We start from the raw sequence: 20,372 nt of genomic DNA, 5'->3' as shown, positions 1-20,372 counted from the left end.
CGGTACATGGTAAACATTAAACAGATCTTAGATCTCAGTTAGTAGTATCCTTATTTCTGATTTTGTTGTTTCACTTCCAACATGAATGTGGCCAGGGTACTGTGGGGGAGGTAAAACTTTACTTTGCATCTTAGGTTTTCTGCTGTGACTTGGTAACAAAAAGATTAACAGGAGACAAACAGTTTGTCAACACACGCAGCATCCATCACACGGGATAAAGTAATTCAAAGTGGTAGTTTAGAATTTTGATTTATATAGCATCTGCAATGAACAACAGTCAATCAGTAGAGAAATGACCAGACAAAGGAAAGCAGCTTTAGGCTTCCAGACGTGGCAAACTGTGGGAAGAAGATGCATGAGAGGGCAGTAATGGAGTAAGGTTTGCTTGCCAATCCCTCAGGTGCCTTCTCTGGGCTGAAAAGAGTCTGTCTCCAGGAAGAGGAGAATTTATATCCCACCTTTAGGCAGAAATAATTTTTATGTCAAAGAGGCATATTTTGGGGTAACATTGTGGTTTCCTTCAGTGTCTTATCACCAATAAGTCCCACGTCCAGTAATGCTTATGATTTTGTATTTGTTAAGATCCTGGCTAATACTATGTTGTATTTATGCTTTTGTTTGGACTGAAGATCTCTAGGAGGAAGGATGTTAAGTGCGGTGACGTTAATACTTGGATTGTGGCTTTGACTCCTGTTCTGTCAGCTCACCAGCTAGGGAGCCATAACTCTCATTTGCTTCTTTCTTTCTTCCTTTTTTTAAATTAAAAAAATAAAAAGAAACTTTTTTTTTTTTAAGTTTATCTATTCATTTGGAGAGAGAGAGAGCACAATCAGGGGAAGGACAGAGAGAGAGGGGGAGGGAGAGGGAGAATCCCAGGCAGGCTCCATGCTGTCAGTACAGAGCCCAATTCAGGGCTTGATTTCATGAACTCTGAGATGATGACCTGAGCCATAATCAAGAGTCAGATGCTCAGCCAACTGAGTCACCAGGGAGCCCTTAGTTTCTTTCTTTACAGTATCTTTCTTCTGTTCCTTTATGCTCCCACTGCTCCCCTGCCACATACCCCCAGCCACCCCGTGTAAGCCCCTGTCACTAGACATCTAAACCACCTTGGTAGGACTGCTGCTCCCTTTTAAAGTCATTCCACATATGCCTGCTGCGTTTGCCACCAAGGCCCTATTCTGTATTCACCATGTCATTTTCATTAAGATCATAAGATACCCTTTATTTTTCCTCCTCTCTTCAAGTCTAAATTTCTCTGGCTTTCCAGATCCTTCTTCCATTGTTGGTCTTATTCCTGTTTTCCCTCTCTGGTATGCAGAATCCAGTTGAATCCAAATAATTTCATAGTCACAGAAACATTCTTGTCCCATTGGCCTCTTTATACTTTTCTTTGCTCAGATCTTTGAAATTGACTACTCTGTCTTCTTTTCCTGCTCTTGCTTCTCCTCTGAAGCCTTCTGTGGCTATTCTGGTCCTCATAATTGTTTTTAAACTCTTAGTGCACTTAACACATACTGCATAGTATGTGATACATGTCTATCTTGCCTCTCTAGCTAAATCGTAATGCTCCTGATGGCAAGGACCATGTGATATTAAATCCCCTGTTGTCTGATGACAGATAGCATAAGGATAATCCTTTTACATCTGTCTTAATTCTTAATAATTTACAAAACATTTTCGCAAAACTGTCTTGTTACATTGAAGAGGGAGGTACTGATCTAATTTTACAGATGAGGAAATCAAGACTCACAGTCCCTTATTATCCATTGTTCCAGTCGGGATAGCGGTGCTAGTGCTCAGTCTCTGGCATTTTGACTCTTTGCAGTGCACTATAGGAGGCTGCCAACCAAAGAGGATTAATGATGTGACGGCCAGTTAACAATTCGCCCAAACCTGAAGATTTTTTAACAGTTTTTCTTTATAACTTTCTTTGTTTTTCACTGGTGTATAGGTACATGTCATTATGGTAGTATATCAAGCTGATTTTAAATCTCAGATGCCTTTTTCCCTCCATTGTTGACCCAGTTTGAACAATCTGTGTGTTTGTTTTCAATATTAGGTCTGTTTCCCTGTGACACATTTGCTCCTGCAAATAATGTGCCTCAGGGGTGGCCTGTGGAAGCCCCAAACTCTGCACACCCAGAATCCTTCATTTCCCCAATGGCCACGACACAGCCTCTGCAGCCCACGGCAGGTAAATTATTAGAAACTGTCTTTATCACTTAATAGTTACAGTATCCTGATCCATTTAAACCATCAGACTTATTGTTTAATAGTGGACTGCAGTATAGATAAAAGTTTCAGGACTATCATAAATGCTTCTACTACTTCAATTACTGGTTTCATAGCTGGAGAAATGAAGGTGAAATTGAAATACACCACTTGGGGTTCATGGGCAGAGAAAATCCCTTTTCAGTTAGTTCAGTGCAGACTTGGAATTCTGAGGGTTTTTTCCTGGATGTCCCACAATTTCCCATTCTTAAAATAACTGTGTACCCCTGTTGTTATTTAAAAACAATTTTTTTAAACATTTATTTATTTTTGAGAGACAGAGACAGATCATGAGCAGGGGAGGGTCAGAGAGAGAGGGAGACACAGAATCTGAAGACAGGCTCCAGGCTCTGAGCTGCCAGCACAGAGCCCGACATGGGGCTTGAACTCAGGAACTGTGAGATCATAACCTGAGCTGAAGTCGGATGCTCAGCCAACTGAGCCATCCAGGTGCCCCAATTGTTATTTTTAAACCTGTGTTTTTCCTCTCCGATTCCTCCTCCATTGTTTATTCTCTCAGTATCCTATTCGAAATATTGGGACTCTCAAAGAGTAGGCACACATACATTAGTTAGACAGCTTTTTAGTTATATGTAGGGTATCGTGGTCACAAAAACCTAGATACTCCTATTCTCTCAGAAAGTAAGTTTTGAACGTAGACCTTCAAGCAGATGATGATGGGTCCTAAATTTCTAACTTCTTTCCCTTAGACCTGGCTGAAGAGATAGAAGTGAAGAAGAGAGCAGAAGAGAGGGCACCAACAGAAGCATTGGAAATCATGATGGGACTGAAGGCTGATGACATGACACCATCTAGAGAAACAGAGATGTCCCCAGCCAAGGACATGGCACCAGCCACAGAAACAGAGGTGGCATTGTTTAAAGACATGGAACCTTCTACCAAATCAGATGTGACACTGGCTGAGACCATGGAATCAGATATGGTTCTAGTCAAGGACATGGTACTACCCAGAGAAACAGAAGAAGCCCCGGTGAAGGATGTCATTTTGTCCACAGAAACAGATCTGTCTTTAGCCAAGGACATGGTACTGCCTACAGAAACTGAGGTAGCCCCAGCTAAGGATGAAATACCATTCAAAGAAACGGAGAGGGCACCACCTATAAAAATGGATTTCTCCCCAGATGAGGGCATGGTAGCACCCACACACAGACAGATGACCCCAGCCAAGGGTGTGGAATCACTTTCAGAAACAGAAGTGGCACTGGTTAAGGACGCTGTATCACCCACAGTAACATCCTCAGCCAAGGAAGTGACCTCGTCCTCAGAAACAGAGGTGGCCCTGACTGGGGATATGGCACTGCCCCCAGAAACCAAGGTTATCTTGACCAAGGATGAGGCACTGCCCCCGGAAACGAAAGTGGCCCCAGTCAAGGATACGGCTCCACATCCAGATACAGAAAAGGCCCCAGTGAAAGACATGGCTCCATCCCCAGAAACAGAGATGGCCCCGGGCAAGGATGCAGCTCTACCCCAAGAAACAGACGTGGCTCTGGCCAAGGACCTGGCTTCACCTCTAGAAACAGAGATGGCGCTGGGCAAGAATGTGGCTGTGCCCCCAGAAACAGAAGTAACCCTGATCAAGGATATGCCTCAGCCCCCAGAAACGGAGATAGCCCTGGCTAAGGATATGGCTCTGCCCTCTGGGACAGAGGTCACCCTGAGTCCAGCCAAGGATATTGTACCACCCTCAGAAATGGAGGTGGCAGCTGTTCCAGTTAAGGACACGGAAATTGCGCAGACACAGGAAGAAGCACGTGAGGAGGCCCAGTTAAAATCTCCCCGGGATGAGGGGCAGTCGGCTACTTTTATCATTTCACCAGGTACGAGTTTATTTACTCATATTTCTATCTACCAGTGTGTAGTCTCCAGAAAGGTGAGGGACACATGTTGTGCCAGATAAAATATAGACACTTACACTGTATTTTACAAGTCTACACACATTTCTGCTCTCCTAGACTGTTCTTTCTCACCTTCTCCCTCCTCCAGTTTCTAACACCTTCTTCTTTATTTCTCTGCTGATCTGTTTGCCTTGTTGATAATTTAAGCCACAAAAGAACCTTCACAAACTCTACTGCCTCACCTGTGTACTCGTGTGCTTGTCTCCTCAGTCTGCCTCCCTCCGTCTGCTCCTCGGCGAGGCCAGGCTCTCCATGCTGCACTGCATCCTGTCTCCTCTCGCCTACTCAAGCATGCCGCCCTGGTCATTCTTTCCTTCCTTGCGCCTCACCATCTTTGTCCATCTCCATTGGCTCTTTCTCTTCAGCAGACAAATATCTGTTCTTTTTCCTGTTTAAAACAAAACAAAACTTTCCCAATTGCACACTCGAGCTGCCACTCCGTTTCTCTGCTGCTCTCTGAGGAGCATCCCTCATTGCTCAAGAACCGTTCCTGATTCCAGTTTCTGAAAGGTGGAAAGGTAGCTAAAATCATGCTGCTCTAAACTTCTGTGGTTTTTACTGTTAAATCCAGAACCAGTTACAGCCATGGGCCAAAAGTACAGCATGCCAACAGATGAGGATTCTGTGTTAAAGAAACAAGAAGAAAAGACACCTTTCAATAGTCAGCCTTCTGAAGTGTCTTCAGAGAGCTCAGGTAAGTTAGGATAATAAAGTGGACTCTTTGAAACCACTTTAAGTGGGAGCGATGGGTTGGTGATGGTGGGTGTTGTCCCTCGTTTGTGGCGCTCAGTAGTATTGTTTAGGAAGTCTGTCCTCTGTCTTAGGCAGATATGGTCTTGTTTAGGCAGAAAGAAAATCTTAAATATTTTTAAATTAACTCTACCTCAACTCAGGGCACCTAAATTTTAACCCAGTTCAGCACTTCACTGTGCTATATTGTGTAATCTTGGGCAGGTTATTTAACTTTCCTGTGTCTCTCTTTATTCAGCTGTAAGAAGAATGCTTTGGTCAGATGTTCTATAAACCTTTACTAGTAAGCCCTTGCTGGTTAGTCATGGCCCAGGAGCATCTGCATTGCTTGGGAGCCTGTTAGAAATGTATAATCTTGGATTCCACCTCAGACCTTCAGAATCATAATATGCATTTTAACAGGTTCTCCAGATAATTCTTATGTACACTAAACTTTGAGAGGCATTGCTCCAAGAGTTTGATCATTTGGCAAACTTTAAGATTACAGGTTTTTGATGTAAGCCAAGTGGATGTGTATATGATTATCAACTTCAGTTATTCTCTGCTTACTTTTCTGTGACTCTGATTAGAAGGTGGGCATGATGGCAGGGACCTTAACTTATTTCACTGAGAATGTCTAGTGCTTGCATACTGTCTAGCCCCAAGAAGGAGCTAAATAAAGTTTGATTTTTTAAAATGTTTTAGTGACTCAACATTTGAATAAAGATTTATCGAGTCCTTATTGCGCACAAAATACGCCATGGTAAGGCACATAAATATTTAAGTCTGAGTCCTTGCCCTTGTGTTGTTATATCATACCCTGGATGGTAAGGAAAGTTTCCAGGCACGAACTCTGAAACCAGAGTTTTATATAATAATTGAGTAAGATAGCACCAAATAGCTGCTGGTTAATTGCCAAATTAAAGGCTACAGATGTTGTGGGTACTAAAGCCTTGCATGTTTTTGAGAGAAACAGTAATTAACCTGAGGTGTTAAATAAAAGGTAAGGTTTGGAGGACTTTGGAAGGTAAAAAAGAGCAAAAGTGCAATTTAAGTATATTTTCGTGTCTCTGAAGTCATTTCATTGGGTTGACTTGACAAGAGTTGTCCCCCAGACCTGCTCTAAGTGGGGCTCTTCCCAGGGTCTGGAATCCATACTGCATCGACTTAGAGACAGGAGGTTGGACTAGTTGATTTCCTGAAACTTTTCCAAGGGTGCTTATCTTCATTGTTTTAATTTAATCCTATTGGACATTATGTATATCTTTCTCTTTCAGGAAGTACATTTAGGAATAGAACATTGAAATCTAACACATTTGTCTTTCAAAGTAGAAGGCTTTGGATCTGGAATGATGAGGATTTTTCTTTGGCCAAAATACTAATTCAGGATCTTTTATCTTCTTCCTCCTCCCCTCACAACGCCTCCCACCACCTCCCGCCCCCTCTCCTGCCCAAGAAGCATAAGTCTGGCCTTCTGGTCTGTTTCCCAGAGTCGATTTGGTTAGCTTGACAAGTAATTAGTATAATATTGGTGACAGACTCTTAGAATTATAAATTCTGTCAAAATCATATGTGTTTCATTCAGTTAATTAACAAATGTCACCAGAGATAGGATTCTTGTTGCAGAATTGGGAATTATGTTATCTTTTAGAAATAATGACAGATATAAATAAGTGTCTGATAAGATTTACAGGCAGTACTTATTATAGAAGGTTAAAAGATCTCTGAATTTTTTTTTTCTTTGCCTGGGATGATGATCTTTGTTGAGTATTTGCTAATCTCAGCTGAGGGTGAGAAATGTTTTAGAAAAAACTGTTTTCCTAACTGTGGGTTGGTGAAAATAGACTTAACTGAATCAGTAAATGGACTTTTTTTTTTTTTTTTTAAGAAACAATAACAAGGAGTTTTCTGTTTGGAATTTTGGCCAACTTCATGTATTGCAGGTACCGCTCCCACACAAGGCAAACAAGTGTGCAGACCCAGTGACCGCAGGTCCGCTCGGCCCAGGCCTGCCAGGGTCCCTCCTGAGCTGCTGGGAGTCTCTTCTCCACGGAAGACTCTTGATCCTGGGCCGGGACCCTGCTCTCTGTCTGAGCTGGGTTGGGTCTCTGGTCCATCTCCTTGTGGTGAGCCTGGGATCCAAAGGAAAACTGTTCATGTTGGCTTCCTTGAACCCAAGAGAGATTTTGGCAGGGAAGCCTGGGATATAGAAAGCCCACCAATGATGATGAAGAAAAAAAAGAAGAAACCAAAGCAAAAGAGATATTCTCAACCCCGGGCTGGGGGACCTTGGGATGATGACAGTGTATATGACCATAAAGGTCATCCCTTTGCAGCTGACCCACAAAAGTCAGGCGTTCTCCCCAGCTTATCTACCACTATGGGCATGGAAGGTGGACCAGCCTCCAGAGAAACCTTAAAAAAGGAGTATGAAATGGAGACCACGGCTGCCAAACTGGTAGCTGACAACATAATCTCAGAAAGTCTCAGTGTTCCTTTGTGTCCCTTGGAGGAACCCCCCAAGACTGCAGGAAGTTCTCAGCCCAAGCCAAGAATAGAAGCAGAGGTCAAAGGTAACAAGTCAGTACCACTGGGCCAGGACCAGAAATCACTGCAGCAAGATGAACGCAAATCACAGCCTGCACCCCATCCAAAGACCCCTGTGGATAAAAACCAGACAGTAGTAGGCTCACCTGATCTGAAAGGACCCCTGACAGAAGGTTCTGTACACAGAGTAGAAATTCCTTTGGAGATCAGACCCAAAGAGAGTTGCTCTCCTGTCTTGGACCAAGAGGCTGTGGGTGGGGGTTCCAAACCCATAGCAGGAAAAGTACTGCCTAATCTGGTTCCCACTTCCCCAACTGGTACCTCATTAGGAAGTAGTCTAAAAGAAGGTAATGACGAAAGTAAGGTGACTGAATTGCAGAAAGACAGACAGAAAGAGTTTTCTGAAGGAGCTGAAGAGATTAAAGAACTAACAAAGGAAGCTTTTCCCAAGCAAAAACAAGAGATGAGCATCTCAGCTTCCAAGCAGCTGCAGGACGAGGTGTTAGTTCAGGTGCCTGAGCTAGGGAATGAGCCGTCTCAGAGAATGGCAGGGGACGGCAGAAGCAGGAAGGGAAGGGCAGGTTCTGGGAAGGTGAGAGCCAGTTCTGGGAAGGGTAGAGCAAGATCTGAGCCACAATTTCTTCTGGAGAGCTGGAAGGATGGCCCAGCTTTCCTTGCACCAAGCGAGTCAACCCCTAGAACTGAAAGAATGACTGCTGGGCAAAAGGGTGAGGAGCTGGGTTCTTCACAGCGACCAGGGACCACAGCGGATCTCCCTGAGGCAGTGGTGATGGGGAAGCCTATGGAGACAGCTGACCCTAAAGGGGCAAGCACCTTGCAAACATTAGTTCATTTGGGAAACGGGTCAGGCATGACTCAGACTTCCGGTGCTAGAGCAGAACAAGGAGCTGCAGCCGTAGATATGGGTGTCAGTAACCAGAGCAAGGAAGGAAAGTGTCCTTGGATAGATAGTGAGGCAGCTGCAGCTCCCTGGATTTATGAAAAGCCTAAAAAAAAGAGTGGTGAGGGCAAACCCAAAAAGTTCAAAAATAATTATCCCACACAACCTGCTCTAATGGAGAGCAAGGAAGAAATCCCCAGCCTACCTTTTGAAGGGAAAGATAGAGATGCTGGTAGCACTCCTCATCAGAACAAGGATTTAGGACTCCCTTTCCCCTTAACCCATGATCCTCTGTTCTCACAAGCATTAGCTATTCCCACAGTGGAAGTAGGTGACCGTAAGGGGAGAAATGTTGAGGTTAATTCTTTTGAGCTTGGGACTCTTGGTGGGAACAAAACAAACACAGTCAGGGACTCTGCTGTTATTGAACCAGCTACCAAGGTGACAGATGTGAGCTGCCAAGACCAAATCCAGGGGGCAGGATTTGTTCCTTCAGTACTGTCTGAGGAGAATAAGACAGATGCAGCCAGGGGACACACTGCAGTGGCTGACAAACCAAATAAAAGGAGCAATGATGGAAAAAGTAAAAAGGTTAAAAATAGTTTTCCTGAGAAGCATCTTCTGGAGAATAAGATAGATGCAACAAAAATACATGTTCCCATGGAAACCACAGGGGACCACAGAATTGAAGGAATGGGCTATGTGGACGAAAATAGAAATATTACATTTACCTGCCCCAGAACACCACCAGGGCTAATGAATAAGTCAGCCCCTCCAGAGGCTCGAGAGTCAGCAGCCTGTGAAGGACCGCCCACTCCTGCTTCTCAAGTAGTAAAGGAGGGTGTTTCTTTTCCAAAGAGCTTGGCAGAAAGTGGGCAAGAGACCACTCTGGCCCAGATATCCAAATCATTAGTGGTGAATAACTGCAGCAAAGATGGAGTCCCAGATCAAGAAAGACCCAAGGGCCCCTCGGCTGTTATGCCTTCTACAAGCATGGGAGGAAGAGTTACCCTAACTTCTACAGCAGCCACAGAAACCGTTAACAGTCAGGGAGAAAGGTGTCTTAAGAATAAAGGTGAGCTTGCTGATCCCATGAAAACTGAAGCAGGGATAGAGGGAAGACATGTGATAGGAGAATCTGAGTCAGGGCCCAGTGGTGTATCTAAGCATTCAGTAGAAAAAATGACTGAGCTCGCAAAAGAACACCTTCTTCCTGGAGTGCCAAGAGAAGACCAAAGCCTAACAGGTGAGGTCAGAGTCCTAGAAATGTGTGCAGATAGGAATAATTTTCCAGTACACCCAGTTACCAAAAGGGAAGAGTCTGAGGAAGGTGCTGCTCCAGTTCAAATCCCTGACTTATTGGGAATCAAAGCACAAAAGCCCAATTTGTGTGAGGACCAAAATGCTGACAGTAGCAATTCCAAGGACCCAGATGGTTTGAATAAGGAGGCAGATAGGGCTCTTTTGCCTCCTAAAAGTGAAAAAAACAAAGTGGAAGAAGTTAGCCTGACTTCTCAAATCACTGAATCAGATTTGATTTCCTTGGCAACACCAGAATTCCAGTCCAATTCCTTGGATGACAAAGCTGCGGCTACCCCATTGCAGGTGGTAGATCAGTTAGTAGTGACTGCTTCTGAGGATCTTGGGCTCCCAGAGCCCAAAGATAAGATCTTGGAGGCACCTGACACAGTGACTGAAAAGTCTGAACCCAAGGCACCAGGAGAAGGGAAGAAGGAAGATAAAGGTAGAGTGGCAGAACCGATGAAAGGCTACATGAGACCTACCAAGTCCCGAGGCCTGACTCCACTTTTGCCAAAGTCTGCAGTCCAGGAACGAGACAGAGCCAAGCAACTGAAGTCCAGCGGTATGACCCTGCCATGGGGCGATGTGTGTGCTTGTGGCTTTTGAGTCAGCATCCAAAAGGCACAGAGCTCGTGCTTCAGTTCCATCCAGACTCTAATCATCCTTGTTAATCATTGGTTTGTTGGCATGAAAATGTGTAACTGCTAATGACGTGTTTTCTGCAGCCAGGGCATGCCTTGTGTCCAGCTTGAGGAGGCTGGTGACTTGGTTGCATGCCTTTTACCCAGCACTGAACCTTGAGCTTTAGAGAAAGAATTTCAAACAATAAATTGTTTAGCAGAAAACCTATCACCATCCACTATTCTTCATTTAAAAAAAGGTTTTTTGCCTCCTGTGTGTAAGCTTACAGCCAGATTTAATCATTATTTTGTATGAGGATTCACAAGAGGAAAGAAAACATTTCAAGTTCAGCTGTATGCGTGGGATTTTTTTTTTTTTGTCAGTATATATTTGTAGCTTGTGCTGGTGGGACTAAATATCCAAATTGCTTTTGGAGCCGGTGAAAATGGTCTTCCCTGTATGAGGACCAGCATTGGTAGGCACAGACTTGGAGTTTCTGAGTAGTGGGGAATGAATGATCTCTCAGTGATGCACCACACCTTTTACCATTTCCATGCTCACAGCCATTGGCTCCAGACACATGTTGGGCAGTTTGGGGCATTGTCGTTGTTCATGAAACCTAGTCTACATCCATGGACAACTCTGTAAAACTTGCCAGTGTGGGAGTCCTCATAATTTTTCCCTTTTTGGATCTCATTGGTCAAGTTATTGGAATGAGATTGAGCAAGAGGATTCCTTTGAGATTTAGAAATGTTTTCTTTTCTTTTCTTTTTTTCCCCCTGAAAAGTATACATCTAATCATGGCTTCCCTGAGCCTAACCTTAAAAAAAACATTTCCTGGCCTTTGAGGTTTTTCAGCCTACTGGTGATACTGTTTCCCACCTTGCATGATGCAGCTACTAACTCCAGAAATTTAAAAAAAAAACACCAGTTGGCATTAGGGTTTTGGAGAGGCTCCATCGGGGGATGACGTGCTGCATGGTGTGGACTTGTTGTTTGAGGTCAAGCTTGTGCTTTGCATGGATTTGTACCTGGTAAGGAACACATGCTGTGTGAGTAGAGAATCTTAAAGGTCATTATCTGTGTAAGACATTCTCGTCTTTTCTGTTCCTAGGTTTCTTCTGTTAGCTCCCCTATTACCAAAGCAGGAAATGAAGTCGTATGTAGAGGGCTTTCCAGCCTTCATTAGCACTTCCAGTTCTTTACTAGAGTTTGTCTAGAGTTTGTAGACTCTTTCTTCGGTTTTGACGGTAACATTTTTCTGAACTCTAGCCATTTCTTTTTGCTCCATATTTCTAAAGAAATGTAACAAGAGGATTTGTTTCGATTCTTGAGCAGGCAAAGCAGAAGTTTGAGAACTGTCAGGGCCCTGCCTTGGCCAGGCCAGGCTCAGAGCCTGTGTGTTAGGGGTGGCCTTACAGAGGGGCTGAGGAGAGGATGGTGGATTTCAGGCAAAATTTGGTGTTTCTACTATAATTCAGTCACACCTTTTCCCTAAGGACAATCTATACTTTTTTTAATAGATAATTTTTTTTACTAATTTTTGAATGTTAGTACATTCCCATGGTACAAAATGTAAGTCTGCCTCCCTCCATCAACCTCCATTCAAGTTTCCCTCTCCAGAGGCACCCAGTGTTAACAGTGTCTTATACATTCTTCCAGAGAAAAATTTATGCATAAAGAAGCAATGGCACATATATTTGCAGATTTTATGCAGATGAGACATATAATACATATTAATGCATGTCTTGGTTTGTAAACTTAATAGTTATTGTAAAGATCTTTATAAATCAGTACAATGAAGGGGGCCTCATTCTTATTTAACAGCTGCATAGTATTGCATTATGTGGATATACCCTAATGTATTTTATCACTTCTTTATTGATAGACATTTAAGTGTTTCCTAGGTGTTCTTTTCTTTTCATTTTAAAGTTTGTTTGTGAGAGAGGGGGAGAGAGAATCCTAAGCAGGCTCCGCGCTGTCAGCACAGAGCCCAATGTGGGGCTCAGACTCAATAAACTGTGAGATCATGACCTGAGCCAAAATCAAGAGTTGGACACTTAACTGACTGAGCCACTCAGGGGCCCCTCTTAGTTTTTCTCTATAAGAAACAACGTGTATAGACTGTCCCTATATATACAGAATGTCATACTTGTGCAAGTACATCTGGTAATGAAAGGGAGCTCTGGAGTAGACTCTCTGATTTGAAGATATGTATTAGTAATTTTGACAGGTGTTGCCACATTGTCCCCCTCAGGGCCACAGGGACGTCCTCACACTCAGCATACACCAGTACCTGCTCCTCTGGCCTTTCTCCACTAGGGCCCATTTTTTATTATGTGTGCTGATCTGATAGGTGAACAATTACTTATTGGCATGGATTTATTTTGAGTGTTACGTATTTAGAAGCTTCCTTGTGTATTATCAAGTTTATAAAAGCCATCCCTACTCAGATTTTAAAAACAATTTTCTATTTTTAATTCTTCAATTTTGAATCTCTGATCAATCTAGAATTGCTCTCTGTGTGTGTGTGTGTGTGTGTGTGTGTTTTTGAGATGTGATGTAGGATTAATCGGTTACTACCAACATGTGTCTTTATCTGTCTCCTGCTGAGGTGCTGCCTTTGTCATCCTCGAAATTCCTGTATATATTTGGTCTATTTCTGGATTTTCTTTTCTGATCCATTGGCCTCCTCATTGAAAAGTATATTTTTATATTTCATAGTATGTTTTCATATCTAATAGGTCTAGGCCAGTCCCACTCTTCACCCTGTTACTGTTTCTTAGAGTTTTCCTGACTCTCCTTGCTTGTTAATTGCTACACAGAAATTTGAGAACTGACTTGTATAGTTTTGTAAAACCAAAACAAAACAAAAATCCAGTAAGTGTTTTTCTTTGAATCACACTAAATATATCAGTTATCAGGGGGGAGAGTTGTCTTGTATGGTGAGCTTTTCTATCCAATAACACAGTAATATGCCATGTTCAGTAACTTCGTGTATTCAGGTTTACATGTCCTTGTCCATCACTGGTATTCTGATGTTTACTTCATACAGATCTTACATATTTCTAGTAAGCCCTATTTTTTTTTAATGTTTGTTTATTTACTTTGTGAGCAAAAGAGAGAGAGAGAGAGCATGCAAGAGGGTAAGGGACAGAGAGAGAATCTGAAGCAGGCTTCATGCTGTCAGTATAGGATCTGATGCAGGACTTGATCCCATGAACCACGAGATCATGACCTGAACCAAAATGAAGACTCAGACGTTTAACTAACTCAACCAAATGAGCCTCCTCGGTGCCCTTCATAAGGCTCATTCTAAGATGTCCAGAGAGCAGGAGAGTGTGCAGATACAGAGCTTCAAGTAAGTCTGGGGTCTGAGGCAGGAAACTGAGTAGAACAGAGAGTATAGTGATTTGTGATAGGGGACAGGTCAGGATAGCAGGGTAGCCCCTCATACCCAACCACCACTGGTCCGTGTAGGCTCTGATGTTTCATTCACGACTAGTTGTAGGCCTGGCCTTATTACATTTTTTTCTTTGTTTTTCACTTTAGATCATTCGCGTTAACTGCCCACCCCCGGATTGCCAGTGATAAGTAGTAAATACCATCTGTTAATATCATGTGCCTAGTTATCTATAGGTAGGTAGATCAGTAAGTAGACATACACATACACACACACCAATACTATGTAGATTCTCTCCATTTTACAGATGAGAAACATGGAACCTCTCCACATTAAGGTCATGCAGATAGTATAGTGGCAGAGGCAGGATTTAAATCTAAGAGTTTCTGACTCTAGAGCCTGTCCTTTCCTCATTCTTTTCTCAGGGGAACCTTCCAGAAGTTTTGGGTTCTTAAAAAGAAAAAGGTGAAGGTTGGCAGTCATTCTATTTTCTTATCTTAATGTCTAAGCACTAAGTACTTTCTTAAGGATGAGAAGTGAAAACACATCATGAGGACATAAATTTTGAATCAGAGGGGTTGGGATCTAGGTCTTTTGACTCTATCGAGCATTTTATTCTCCAGGCAGAGTCAATGTCTGATTTATTCCTGTGTTTTCCCTAACACGTAGTATTGAGTTTTACATACATATGATGTCTAATGACATAGTAAAAATTATAAATGAATTATCTTTTTCTAGTCTTAACCTTCTTTGGAAGTAGGGAGAGTGAATATACTGCTATCATCTCTCTGGCTTTGTGTTTCCTCTCCTTTTATCTTTTGATGCCACTCTCAAGGTTAGGGAAACTTTACCAGAAGGTTTCTTCACATATTCTGCATGTTCTAGGCAGGGAGGATTGTGATACTTCAGGAAATCTGAGCTTACCTTGGCAGAAAACGACTTTCTTTGGGACAGTTTTGTGTGAATGGAAGAGCAGGTTTGAAAGGGTGACCCTCTACCGGACTCTAGTCTATGCTGGTGCTTCACCGGCAGCCAGGTATAGTTGCGAGTGACTGTGCACTTGGCGTGTTGTTCTCTGAGTGCGATGGTTCCCCCGGATCCCTGTAGACAGGCCCTCCTCTTTGCCATAGTTAGAACCTAGCCTCTTTTTTCTGGCTTTATTTTCTTTAGTTTGCCTGAGCCCATCTTCCAACAGCTGGGAATGTCAGTTCATGGTGGGAAGTTCTCTTGGCATGAAACTTGAAGTAATTTATAAACCGCAAATCCTAACAGTTCCATAAACAAAATATGCTCAGCAGATGAAAAAGCCATTTGTAATCTTAAAGCTTGCTACAATTTTACAACTGGAAAAGGATCTATTGGGTAATACCTCTTCTTAACTATAGTGCCCTTCCTGTAGTTCCTTACTGCTTTCTTCCCATTTACCTGCTCATTCTCTGTTCTTTTAAATAGCTGTTTGTAAAAGAAACGTAGTGGAAGATTGTATATGTCATACAACAAAAATAGCTACCGTTTTTTAAAATGTTTGTTTGTTTGTTTGTTTAGAGAGCAAGCACAAGCAGAGGAGGGGCAGAGAGACAGAGAGAGCATTCCAAGCAGGGTCTGCACTGTCAGTGCAGAGCCTGAGGCAGGGCTCGATCCCATGAACCAATGAGATCATGACTTGAGCTAAAATCAAGAGTCAGATTCTTAACCTGCTGAGCCACCCAGGTGCCCCAAAAAGCAACCACTTTGTTTTTGAAATTTACTATTTGCTAAGCACTGTCTTAAACTCTCTTAACCCTCAAAGAATCTGTGCTAATGTTTGCCTCATTTGACCCAGTGCATGTAAATATTCTTTGAAATGAGTCCAGCAGATATTAATTTTTATATTTTAAAATGAGGTTGGTATGATGCCTGGGTGGTTCAGTTGGGTAAGGGTCTGACTTTGGCTCAAGTTATGATCTTGTGGTTCATGAGTTTGAACCCTGCCTTGGGCTCTGTGCTGACAGCTTGGAGCTTGGAGCCTGCTTCAGATTCTATGTCTCCCTTTCTCTTTCTACTCCTCACCTGCTCACTTGCTCTCTCTCTCAAAAATAAACACAATTTTTTTTTTTTTTAGTGAGGTTGGTTCTTCCCCTCACACTTCTTTTGCCCTCTGGTGACAATAGTATTGGAGGATTCAGAAAACAAATGATAAACAATTTAGCGTCTGATTTTTGGTGTTGCAGGTATATCTGTTTCTTTAAAATATGAAGTGAACAGGTGCACCTGCCTGGCTCAGTTAGAGCATGTAACTCTTGGTCATAGGGTTGTAAGTTTGAGCCCCCATTGGGTGTAGAGATTACTTAGAAATAAAATCTTATATTATATATTAATTATAATAACATAACATAAATATAATAACATAAAGTAAAATATGAAGTGAACAATAAAGAGATGTTCCCTTTATTTCCCTTACCTCTTATTTTCCTAATTAAAAAAAATTTTTTAGTGTTTATTTATTTTGAGAGAGAGAGAGAGAGAGTGCAAGCAGGGGAGGGGCAAAGAGAGAGAGGGAGACAGATGATTTGAAGCAGGCTCCAGGCTCTGAGCTGTCAGCGCAGAGACCAACATGGGGCTCGAACTCAGAAACCATGAGATCATGACCTGAGCCAAAGTCAGACCCTTAACCAACTGAGCCACCCAGACGCCCCATCCCTTACCTCTTATTTTTAACTTAAGATGTTAATGCAGGTCATCTTAGCTGTCGGCAGATTGAAATTGGTAGTTTTTAAACTGTTTAGCAGTGATAATTTGTATAAGTTTAAAGAAAAATCTAAGTGTCATACAAATGTCCTATTCTGTGAATAGTGGACACTCAAAATGATTTGGACTTTTTAGTATTTAGTTCATTCATTCATTCAATAGGCACCGGGTAACATTGCTCCCATATTCTAAGGGTAGGTAGATTAATGACACATTCTCTGCTCCTCAAGGATTCTAGAGTTGGGAGATAAACACACAAACATAATTTTACTCTAATGAGAGACGCTTTATAATACAAGTGTGAGCTAAGAGTTTATAGAGCAAAGTCAAGTAAAACATTCTAGGGGATAGACTGTGTAAAGGCATAGTGAAGTTCAAATGCCTGGAATATTTGAGGAATAGGAAACATATTGGAGTGACTGGCATATAAGTCAAGTTTGGGGAGCAGGGAGATCTGTGAAACATTTTGAGATGAGAGTGAGAGAAAGAATACAAGCTCGTGGGACTTGTCTGTTGTCTCCATAAGCAGAAGACATTAGACTTTATGCTGGAAGTGATGGTTTTTACCTATTTTAATTAGATGATTCTCTTTTCTTTCTTGAAGCCATGGGAGGGTCAGTACTATGCTAAAAGAACAAAGTGTTAAAATTTCCAAGTCATACTTCTTGGAGTACTTCTCATCTATAAACATTTTAATGTTTTAGGGTGTCAAATGACAAAAATAACCCAGTTTAGTAAGGAGTTTGATGTCCTTTATTCAAAGGAGAACAATCCAGGGGTTGGGGGGGTACAGTACATAACAAGCAGAGGTTCATTCTCCCCCAGGGATTCGGGGCAAGAGTGAGTTTGTAGAGCATTGGAAGAGGGCCTGCATGATAGTAGGAGTGAGTAGGAGGTTGGGGATTTCATTGTAAGACGAACAGGTCTTGTTTTCTAGGGTAAGGTGAGCTAACTAAAGCTGAGTTGGAGGGTCTGATTGGTATGTTAGGTGTCCTTGACAGTGAGGCATTTACCAAAAGTACAAGCTGACTTGGCTCTAAATTTGTGATACGAGCTAGCCCTCCATTTTGTGGGTCCCCTTATCAGGAGTCACATAAATTAGATTGCTAGTTTCAATTTTTTTATCCTGTCTGTTTCCCAATCTTTGAAACTTAATTAGGAAGAATCACAGTTTTCTTGAGTTAAATATATACTAAGAAACGCTTCTGAAATTCAGTAGGATATGGCTTTGAAATGTTTTTGTGTGTATATGTTTGTATAGAAACACAAACATTTTCTTTCAGGTAACAAACTTAGATTGCAACTTTGTAACCTTCAGGTTTTATTAGTAAAGAATATCATCAGTCATTGAAATTAGAATTATTGACTGTCATTGTAATGATAATTTATTAGAAATTGTTTCCTGGAGACAATACCGGGGAACATTTGGTCAATCTGGAAAGTAGCTTTGTTGCCTTGGTAACGAATAGGAAGGATGCAGAGAAACCAGTTGTGGAACATATCAAAACCAAGGCCCTGAACAGGTTGAGTACTAGCTGAAGGCACAGACAAAAACAGAAACATCTGCTGGTACATTTGCTGAGATCAGAGACCTTCAGAGACCTTCAGAGACCTGCAAGTTGTGCCAGCAGCCTTGGAGGATAGACATGTCATTATATGGTCTCATAAATAGCCTTAGAAACTACCTACTGACCAGATACATGGAAATCTATGCACTTTCCTTAGACTCAGAGTGAAACTTTAACCCGAAGGACTCTCCAAATTGGAACCTCTCTAGAATGAGTTTAATGATGGGAAGGGTAAAGTCAAGCCAAATGATAGAGTCTGTATTCAAGGAATCCATTCATCCTTCCGCTAAGCAGAACTTTTCTGAGAGCCTACTTACTCTGTATCAGATTGCTGGGCACCACCATGGCAAAGATGGACTCATCATTTCCTTGCCTTCCAGTAGCTCCCAGGAAAGGTACATAAGTACCTTAACGACTATGATGTAGCTTCCAAATAGAGTGTGAGCAAGTATGATGTTGTAAAAACATGAATGAGTCGATTTGGGGATGGTGGTCTGGGAGACTTCACAGAGGTGACATTTAAGTGAGTTTGAAGGAGTAGGAGTGGAACCGAGAGGGAAGGAATTCCAGTGGCAGCTGAGTCTAGAATTGAAATCTTCTGGTTCTTAAGTAGATTTGCTTTCTTTTTGCCTGGACATGCTCAACCTTCTAAGATATCATGTGAGTTTTTTTTCCACCAACCTGGTAAAGTACCACAGAGGCCAGGGAGATTGCGTTCCTTGCTGTAGCTGTCTCCTGTGCGGGAACGTGCATTCCTGAGTGCAGCTCTGTCTACATTCTGAATTGGACCAGAGCACTCACAGAGTGCCTCAGTTTTTACTAATTAGTCTGTCCTAGATTTTCCCCATTTTTCACGATCCAGATAGCATTCACCTCATTTGGAAATCTTTAAACCCATTAATTCTTGTTCCCTGTGATTTCTTACTTGGTATGTGTTACAAAAGCAATAGTGTGATCAAACTATAATCCGCTCTGTCCCCCTTCTTGTGTGAAAGCCTCTAGACCTCTACTTTCTCCTATGGAAGCAGGACCTGCCTGCCTACGCAGGAGCACCTTGAAGGGGAATGCACAGTGTTGAGGTGCTGTGAAAAAGCATTAATGTAAATTTCAGTTCTCTCAGAATGGAAACTAATAACCAAAGATCACTAAGGAAGAAGTTGCTCACACTTTCCTCATTTTTGCCTAATTAAAACAAGACCATGATTAAGGCTTAAGGTAGACACTAAAACTGATACAATTGCTTCTTTTTCTCCTTTATTTCAAACTTGCTTGTCCCCCAAACACACATATATGTTTACCACTTCTAAACATGTTGTATATTAGTTTTGGAAGCTTTGAATTAACCACAAAAGTAAATTACAATTGTAAATTAAAGTCTGTAGTACTTTTCTTTACTGAGCAAACAAAAAACAGTGAAAAGGAGAGGTATCCAGTGACTAAGATGAAATTTTGTTCAGTTGTGTGGGAAGACTGGCAGTCAAAGACCAGGTATCTTCCTCGTGGCTTTTCCATTAGCTCAGCGTTTGATTTTAGGCACACCACTGCATTTCCCCCCTCTGGATCCCGTTTGCTCTAACGTAAATTGAAAAGATTAAGTTAGAGGAGTTCCAGCGTTCTGATTCTATCCTGTTGCACATACGTCATTGTCCTTGCAGTACTATTGTTATAAAATGATCCTTATCCATTTAAGAAACAGAACAAACAAGCAAAGGGAAAAAGAGAGAGACAAGCCAAGAAAGACTGTTTGTTAACCACAGAGAACACACTGACGATTACCAGAGGGGAGGGGTTGGGGGGATGGGGGAAATAGATGATGGGGATTAAGGAGGGCCTGTGTCATGATGAGCACTGGTGATGCAAATTAAAACTTAAAAAAATGATTTAAAAAATGTCAAAATAGGATAAAATTATTCTTATCCTAAAAGAGACTTGGAGAATGGTATATTATTTTCTTTAGGCAATTCCTCAGATTTTGAGAATCAGCTGTGCTTTTTCTCTTGTGTATTATTGAAATTAGGATTTGTATGGTGTTTCTTGGTGGTGGTGGTTTGTTTATTTCTGCCTACCTTTATCAGAGGGGACTTCATTCAGTAATTCTCCAGTCCAGGGAAATACTTTATCATTTCACATCAAATTCCCTGCTGGAAGCAGTAAAACCTACTTCATACATGAATGCATTTTCTTAGTTATTTTTTTTTAAGCTAACATTAGTGGGTACATTATGTTAGCTACCTTGTTAGGTGTTTTTTATCTTCTATTGCTTCACAGCTACACAAGAGATGGCTTCTGTGGGCGTCCCATATTATGCCTTATGTTCTCCCGTTGTACTCAAACCCAGACCCCTAGGTGACACCAGGCATAAGCATTTAGCTGACATGATG

General features: G+C 41.9%; 1 protein-coding gene across 11 annotated transcripts in view; it reads left to right on the top strand.

Annotated features, from left to right (window-relative positions):
* MAP4 (microtubule associated protein 4) overlaps positions 1-20,372 on the top strand; it is a 134,286-nt gene that overhangs the window by 77,707 nt on the left and 36,207 nt on the right. For 8 of the 11 annotated variants that reach the window (XM_029919004.1, XM_029919003.1, XM_029919006.1 and 5 more), the window contains 4 exons: positions 2,063-2,197; positions 2,985-4,115; positions 4,765-4,887; positions 6,866-10,234. In XM_029919004.1, the coding sequence (XP_029774864.1) occupies positions 2,063-2,197; positions 2,985-4,115; positions 4,765-4,887; positions 6,866-10,234 (4,758 nt within the window). The remainder of the gene's footprint in view (positions 1-2,062; positions 2,198-2,984; positions 4,116-4,764; positions 4,888-6,865; positions 10,235-20,372) is intronic. The other 3 variants (XM_029919014.1, XM_029919013.1, XM_029919010.1) reach the window with 2 other exon arrangements.

Source organism: Suricata suricatta, chromosome 12, assembly GCF_006229205.1.
Source record: "Suricata suricatta isolate VVHF042 chromosome 12, meerkat_22Aug2017_6uvM2_HiC, whole genome shotgun sequence".
In the NCBI taxonomy this organism is placed as follows: domain Eukaryota; kingdom Metazoa; phylum Chordata; class Mammalia; order Carnivora; family Herpestidae; genus Suricata; species Suricata suricatta.
Note: the sequence above shows the minus strand (reverse complement) of the source record. Positions and strands in the feature narration are given on the sequence as shown.